Below are 8,553 nucleotides of genomic sequence, written 5' to 3' on the forward strand. Positions count from 1 at the left end.
GACCGGCTCGAAAATTGGACCAAGTGTGCCAGGCCCCACTATCATGACGACGGCTAGTATTGGGATAAAAAAGGCCCAATTTATGACGCATGTAAAACCAGGCTTCTCTTTCTCCAGCTGTTCAACGGAAGGCAGAATGCCATCTTTGTCAAAAGCCACTTCAACCATATTGAAATCCCCACATAGGACCCAAGTAGCTAGCGGCAAGTTGTCAACAAGCCAAACCCACATTTGTGCCCTTTCCACAGCATCATTAGAAGCATAAACATTAATGACTCCAAAAGAATGATTGTTAATGGAAAGTAAAAGCCAAATAATACGGTGAGTGGGGTCAGAACCGTGCGAGATAATAGCAGAATGAAGGCGAGATGACAGGAGAGTAACTACACCACCTCAGCCAGCTTCATGCTGAGAAGAAAACATGACGCTATCTTGCCAAATGACACGGCATGCAGCAGAAAGCATGAAACCTGAAATCTTAACTTCTTGCAGGCAAAGAAAATCTAAATTCCCAAGTCTATGACAGGTATCCCGAACATAGTACTTTCTGGGGAGGTCTGTAAGACCTCGAACATTCCAAGAGAAGAAGTTCATGAGAACTCTTCCATACCATCCTCGTCCTCCAGAGAGGAGTAACTATTCTGCAAAAAGGTAGAAACCGAGTGGAAGTCAAACGGGAAATCCTCTGAACTTACAGCCTGTCGTTTTACCCCTGATATCTCCGCATGTCCAGGAGGACTGCGAGAAGGCCTTGTTGCTGGTGGTACTATGGAAGAGACTGCAAGAGGAGAACGAGCCCCAGCCAAGGACGAGGCCCTGGCGACCGCCTTAATCCCCTGCGAACCAGTAGGGTTTGAAACCTGCGAAATCGGAACAAGTGTAATGGAAGCCGCTGGCGTCTCCACGCTAGCAGGCGCTGACACTTCGGTGGAAATAGGAGGAATCGCGGTAACTGTCGCATTGGATGGCTTGGGGGCCAATGGATTCAAGGCAGGCTTGCCTTTGCGCCCAACAGTAACCCATTCTTCTTTTTTTCCTTCGTCCTATTTGATAGGCGTCGATTTAGGCTGGGGTTTGACCCTAGGTCTAGCTAAAGGGCAATCCCTGATCTTATGTTCCGCAGACTGGCACCTATAATAGGTGTTAGGTAGGTTCAAGTAAAGCACCTTCTGTGAGAAGGTTTGAGCGCCAATATGGATTTCCACAGAATCCTTGAGATCTTTAGAAATATCAACTTCAATGCAAACACGCCGTTGAGGGCGAGCATTAAAAAATTTCTTTGGCTCCTTGGTAACAACTTTGCCAAGGGCTTGGGCAATAGACTCAATAAAAGGCCAGCAGGGCAAGGGTAGACCTGGGAATTCGACCCAAACAAGAACCCTAAGCTTTTTATCATCTAAGACAGAGAAGTCTCGGGACCATTTCTGAAAAACAAGCAAAGAGGAACGCACAGACCAAGGGCCGTTGGTAAAAACTGCATCAGCTTGCGACGGGTTAGCAAAGCGAAATAAAAAAAACTTTTGGTAAGGTTTTGCACAGCGTCAAGGCGGACTCCAGCTTTTGTTGACCCATTCTCTGAGCATAGCTTCAGGCGGAGTCCTACCAACAAAATACCCTATCAAGGTATGTTGTTCTAACTAGTCACATGCAGCATCAAATTCTTGCAAAGGAAGAACAATATCAGGATTACCTCGTGGAAGACCTTCGGGACAAACTTGTGCGGGCGTTTGTTCGGTGGCGGCGCCATGGCAGTCCGAAGCAGCAGCGTGAATACTAAAAACCACTGATTCACCGTTGGCCGGAGCCATTATATCCTAACCTAAAGCTCCCGCAGTAAATGCGGTATGACAAGTGCCGACAGAAAGAGAGTGCAAGCGAAGGGCCGTCCCGTTTTCAGTTTTTAAAACATATAAAACACAAAAAGAACGAAAGGTTTCTAAATATGAACAAAATCTATCAATGCAGTTGAGTTTTTTTGGGGGACAAAAAACTTCCATTCTGAGTTTAAGTGCAGCCATCAATACTTAATGAACCATAAGCGAATGGCTGCATGGTGGGAAGCTTCATTTTCAACTTCAGAGGAAAAACTCTCACAGACAAATTCTCTGAAATATCTCAGTAAAGATTATCTCTTGAATCGCTTCAACAATTATGCAGTCAACCTGCAATGGTAGTTCTTTAAGATCATCTTTCCTGTGGCCAAACTAAAACAAGTGCTAAGGTGTTTCAGGGTTTTTTAAGATCTTGAGCAAAAATCTGTAATGGCGGCGAATGACTGTTATTTGAATCTGCAAACTGTAATCGCTACCTGGAAACGCTCTCGAAATGCGGACTGCAACGTGAAACTCGTTCCTGAACCAGCAGGGCACATAATATTGGGAATGGAAGGCCTGGTGTGGTCGATTGATGCCCTAGCTTTGTAAAACCCTAGCGAATATTCATTCACCATCATGGATGTCAAACGATCGAATTCCCCTTCGTTTGAAGCTGCGGAGCCCGATTCGCCTGCGAAGCTCGAGCTTCTCCATGCAGGATCGATGGAGTCTGTGCGCAGGGCAGATGAAGCGCTGGACAAATTGAATGAATTTTCCCGCTTGTTCTCTCTCGCCGGAGAAGATAAGCGGTGGTGGATTGTTGTGGACGCCAAGATCATGGCGAGGGTTTGCGAGTCGGCGAAAGAGCCGGTTGAACAGGTAGCTCAAGCAGTAGCGGCCCTATTTCCACCCCCTGTTCCAATCGATTTCCCTGATTCCGTCCCCTGTTTCCGTGCCCTGTTTGCGCCGATTCCCCCGCGTCCGTCACCTGTTTCCGTCGATTCCCCTGTTCCGAAGAAATCAGGATGGTGGATCGACAAATGGACAGTTGCAGATGAGCTCTGGGCTACAAGCTTTTTCCCGCGGGATAGTTGGAAATGCATGGTGAGAGGGTTTCAACGCGAGGCCGTGGAGGACGGAAGTGTTCTTCACTGGTGCAGCGTGCGAGAATTTGATGTACGAATTCCCGTATTCGAATTTGATATCGCGATTCCAGAGTTTTTAGACGGAGACGATGCGCTTCTGCGAATCGGCCTGGCCAACGACCGCGCGCTCACGGTACTGGTATCTTTGGAGAAGCCTGTAGAAGTCATCTGCTCTCAGGAGGGAGTCGAACCCGCGACCTCGCTGGGATTGCGTTACCTTCTGCCGGAAAGGATTCGAGAGTACGTCAGCTGTGCCCTCGAGGGTTTGGATGAACTAAGTAGTTTTAATGTTGTGGAAGGTCTTCTGAGGGATTTGATCAGGTACCTCGCTTTTCTCGGCAATTTTTGTGTGATTTGTCGATGCGATCGCCTGCTGGATGTTCCGCAGAGCAGTACTTGCAGTCATATTTGCAGGGCTCGAAAGCAACGCCTCGAGGATGTAATTGCTAGGGTTTTGCCAGATTCAGAGAAGAGGAGGAGGAGGAGGAGAGAGCGATTTGTGAAAAATCTGTTTCAAAATTCAACCGAGGGATGCAAAAGACTTGGGAATTTGCTTTGTAGTTCCGTTGTTGACGATGCAACTGCAAAATTCGGTATGATTACAGATGATGGTGCGATTTCTTACGCAGATGCAGTTGGGAAAGTGATGGAAATGGACTCCGCCAGCGTAGCATTGGCGATGGAGATCTCCATTTCTAACTTATGGATCAATGATACTGAAAGTTTCGAAAGCTCTCAAGCCACCTGCAAGTAATAAATTTCTTTTAAGCGGTCGTTAATGGCTTCACAACAATTGTTTACGGTCTGTCCAATTTATTTTTTCATTCTTTTAAGGCTGGTAAGTTGCGGATTTTTCTTGTTTCGCTGCCTTCTGAAAACAAATCATGGCATTTTATGATGAAATCGGCTGCAAACATGTGAAACAATGCAGCTCCAGTTCATTCCTTTCATTTTATTTTTCATGTTAGATTGAAGGTAGTATTGAATGGATTCAATTCCAGTTTGGTTCTCATTTTCAACGCCAGTTAATGGATTCAATTCCAGTGTGATTCAGTTATTTCAAGGGGTGGACGAGTTGTTTAAAGATATCGATTAGGGGAGAGGATCCGATACTTGAATAATCTATCAAAATCTTACATGGAAATGACAAATCACTCCCAATTTTTTACAGTAGTTGATTTGGTGAGTCATCTGTTTATAACTAAGGTTTCAAGTCCACATCACTCATTATGATGCCACATCAACATACTTTTTGTCAAGTTGTCCAAAACAGCTCAAATAAAAAGTGAGACCAATGGTTGTACATAAAGGGTACCCATACTTGCACAACTCATTGTACTAACAACTTCATAGTCACAAATATTCGTACAATCTTGTCGAAAAAATTGGGCATTAAGTCAATAAGTGTAATAAAACTGAGAGTAGAAATTATTAGTAAATAAATTTGTGTGAGGTCCTTGTTAACAATGCAAAATATTTATAATCTTTTTTGGTTTGTTAAGTTAGTGATTTTTTTTCATTTTTCTAATTATTTGTGAAAATTTGTTTAATGTTATTATTTGTAATTATAAAAGTGTTTAATGTACTAAAATTAGATCGATATTTTTGAAATAAGATATTTATTTTTATATCTTGTGATTATTTTTATGTGAACTAACTTTTTCTTATTATAGGGGTTTGGTTGTAACGGGCCTGGACTATGGCACTATTCTAGGGTGTCAATTCAAGGATTAACGAGGCAATCTGGGCAATTTTGACAAAGCTAAGGGTGATTTGACAACACTAAAGGAGTAGTTAGGCGACTTTGGTTGGACAGTCTAATCATGCAAGTGTTAGATTGAATAAATTGGGCCAGCTTGATCCTTTGGTTGGCTAGGCGAGCTGAACTTGTCTTGGTAGATGAGCACATGGGTTAAGTCTTTCATTGGGCGGTGCCTTAATGCATTAACACATTGGAATGCGCTTGACCAAGGTGACCATTGAACAAGGGTAAAATAGGGCAGGACCTATTTTGCACAATGACTAGTTCTTTACTCGAGGTGCTCCTTTATAATGGGGCTAGGCACTTCATTTCAAAAAGGCAGAAGTGGAAGACAAAAGTCAGGAGGAGACAGCTAAGGCGGTCATACTAAGTAGCGAGCAACGAGAAGAGTTGCAAGGCAGTGAAGTGTGACGAGCGAGTTTGAGCAACGGATGAGTAGAAGTGGCGGCTAAGTGTGAGACAGTCTTGGCTAGGCTATCTTGACTTGAATCCGAGCTTGGAACTCTTATTGTAACAAGACCTTGGTGGTCGATTCAAATTATATCTTGGGGTGATCTATATTTGTGAATACAAGATCTAACTTTGTATATTGAGCACACATATCGTAAAGAAGATCTGGGCGATCAACCCCACTTATATCTTGTTGGTCCATGTTCTTGCATCATTGGTTGAATGCTCTGTTTCATGGTATCTTGATCACACTTGGGAGATAATCAGTTCATGCATCCTTATAATTTTCTTCCACAAGGCATCTTTAGGGGATAGGCGTAGTTTAAGACCCTATTTTGGCTTGTATTTTGAGCCAGGGTAGCCAGTGCTGCACGACTTGCTCCCTAGGGCTGTGACAGATGGTATCAGAACCTAAGTTTGGCTCGAGGTAACATTTGTGATCTGTATTGAAGAAGGCAAATCAACGTGAATTGATTTGGGGTAATTTGAAATAAGGTGACATCATGGCAAAAGTGGACAGCCAATTTGATGAAGAACAACTCTAGCATCAAGAAGTTGAGCGGACAAAGAATACAACGTTGAAGCATAAGGATTGGCTTCATTTACATGAGATGAGGTTGAATGCCTTAGAAGAATCAGATCTTGAAGAGCATTTGAGGGAAGAGTTGTCTGATATGGCAGATCAGATGAGATCGCTTCGTGAGGAAGTGCGCATCATAAAAGAGGGACAAGCTCTTTGTCAAGCATTGTTGCAAGGTGGAAACTTTGGGCGAAAAGATTTAGTTGAGATTGGGTCCTACAATGGAGAACGGGATGACATCGTGTTGAACAACTTCATTTGGGATGTGGAAGAGTATCTAGCTATAGTCCACGATCTACTTGAAGAGATCAAGTTAAAGAAGGTTGCAACATGTTTAACTAGAAGTGTGAAATTGTGGTGGAGAACACATTAGGTTGATGAAAGGGCAGGCAAGCCAGTGACACCTATTTGGAATTGGGCTGATTTGAAAGAGGCATTGCATGCATAGTTTAGACTTGGGAACTCGGATTGGTTGATCCGCTAGTGTTTTGACAAGTTGAAACACATGGGCACCTTGAGGGAGTATGTGAGTGCATTTAAGATCTTGGACCTGAGATGTACAAAATTAAATGACTTTGAGAAGTGGTACTTGTTTACAAGTAACTTGCAGCCCTAGGCACAAAAGGAGTTACGGCGTCAAAAAACACAGACATTGGCTGATGTGATCTTAGTTGTGGATGGATTGATGGATCATGTTTGTGAGGAATCAGCTAGGTTGAGAGATGAATGATCTAACCAGAGCGACAAGCGATTCTGTCCCAAGGAAGAGAAGCAAAATGGATCATAGCGCAATGGCGAGTCAAAGGGGAAGAAAGTGAAGTCAAGTGAAGGCGAGTCGAATCTTGGTGAAATGGACAAGAGAAAGAAATGGACTTGCTTCATTTGCAATGAGCTAGGTCATTTTGCAAGAGAGGGTTAGGGTTTCTTTGGAATTTGATTATGCTCTATTCCACGTTTGAAATTGTTGCATGATATAATGAACATATGTTTCCATGGGCTAATATAAGGTTGGATCCTTCTTATATTATTATCTCTAATCCCATAATTGAATTTGTAATCCATTGACACCGATGACACACATGAACCATCCATAGATATGAAGCCTATTGCTTTGGCATATAAAATAGTTGACACAATATGAAGGCATAATGACTGACTTCATCTTTATTGTGTATGTATTTCTTGATAATTTAAGTTCCAATTATTCCTTTGAAAACATGTGCAATGAATTTGAACCACATAATGATCTTTCAAATAATAAAATATCTTCCAATAATGATTACTCTTTCCTATTTCAACATCTTTGCGACAATGTGAATCCAATCGGGTTTGGGTTGAAAAGGAATTTGTAGGTATAAGAAACATGCACAATTAAATGCTTATAGCAATGTTTTTCACAAATTTATGAGCACTCTCATTTCTATCATGTGAAATGACGATATAATACAATTAACAAGGCAGTGGCAACGTTAAAATTTCCGTGCAAGTCCCATTGAAAACTTTGTATAGAGCATAATTGTAATTGTTCACTTATCTGAGATACCAACTTGTAATAAATGATTCCTCAATTTATAAGTCCACATAGAACTCAAAAGTAATCCATTTGGATATTGTAATTAGGTTATTAAGTGTGACAAGCGAGTTTGAGCAGCGGAGGAGTAGAAGTCGTGGCTAAGTGTGAGACAATCTTGGCTAGGCCAGCTTAACTTGAATCCGAGCTTGGAACTCTTATTGTAACAAGACCTTGGTGGTCGATTCAAATTATATCTCAGGGTGTTTTGTATTTGTGAATACAGGATCTGACTTTGTATATTGAACACACATATAGTAAAGAAGATCTAGGCGATCAATCCACTTATATCTTGTTGGTCTGTGTTCTTGCATTATTGATTGAATGTTTTGTTTCATGGTATCTTGATCACACTTGGGAGATAATTAGTTCATGCATCCTTATAATTTGTTTCCGCAAGGCATCTTTAGGGGATAGCCGTAGTCTGGGACCCTGTTTTAGCTTGTATTTTAAGCTAGGGTAGCTAGTACCACACAGCTTGCTCTCGAAGGATGTGACATTGGTAATAGTGTGATTAAAATGAAGTATGCGAAATTTATGTGCACAAGTGTTAATTTGTTATGAAATTTATTCATAGATTAAAATATAATGGGAATATAGAATTTCTTTATTAAGTTGTCTAATTTTTGTACATTTTTTAGATCAATAAAGAGTTTATTTTATTAATAATAATTCAACATGACATGGTTGATTTGATCCTATTGACATATCAATCAAGTTTTTTATTAGTGACACACACTTATTCAGATTGTATATAGCTATCGAGCTCATTGTATAGTTCACATTGGTTGCCAAGTATTTTAGTTGTCACCAAGTTCTACAGTTGCTACTGAGTCCTTTGGACAAATCTCAGTGGTTACTGATCAGTCACAGTTACAGTGAAGATCAACAGTGTAAACTGTGCATCTCAATGTATCTTGAGTTTACCAATGCAAGCTGAGTTGTGGAGTGTTCACCGAGTTCACAATTTATGTGATGCGAGTCCAGTGTTAACCGAGCTACTCAGTGTTAACCAAGTGACTCAATTTATACCGAGCTCTAGGTGATAGTGTTTACCGAGTCATGTCATGGTAAATAAGTGATTCAGTTTATATCACGAGTTTCACAGTATCTATCGAGTCACTAGTGCAAGACTGAATTCAAGACTACTTGAAAGTGATCAGTATGGACTGAGCTTCTATGTCTACTAAGTGCATGATGATGTCAAGCATTGACAATGGATGTCGAGTATC

General features: G+C 41.5%; 1 protein-coding gene across 1 annotated transcript; it reads left to right on the forward strand.

The window, feature by feature from the left end:
- The first annotated feature begins 1,956 nt into the window (after positions 1-1,956).
- On the forward strand, positions 1,957-5,361 carry LOC149553944 (uncharacterized). The gene is made up of 2 exons (XM_089789276.1): positions 1,957-3,709; positions 4,633-5,361. Exons 1-2 carry the CDS (start codon positions 2,451-2,453, stop codon positions 4,691-4,693), a joined length of 1,320 nt encoding a protein of 439 aa, XP_089645402.1. The 5' UTR covers positions 1,957-2,450; the 3' UTR covers positions 4,694-5,361.
- The last annotated feature ends 3,192 nt before the right edge of the window (positions 5,362-8,553 follow it).

This window comes from Cupressus sempervirens, chromosome 6, assembly GCF_028749045.1.
Source record: "Cupressus sempervirens isolate cs-2001-9-10 chromosome 6, ASM2874904v1, whole genome shotgun sequence".
NCBI lineage: Eukaryota > Viridiplantae > Streptophyta > Pinopsida > Cupressales > Cupressaceae > Cupressus > Cupressus sempervirens.

Bases quoted from the DNA above. Each gene is read 5' to 3' on its own strand.
- LOC149553944 (XM_089789276.1), top strand. From the start codon at position 2,451: ATGGATGTCAAACGATCGAATTCCCCTTCGTTTGAAGCTGCGGAGCCC. The intron at 3,710-4,632 runs GTAATAAATTTC...TTCTTATTATAG, and splicing joins AGCTCTCAAGCCACCTGCAA to GGGTTTGGTTGTAACGGGCC.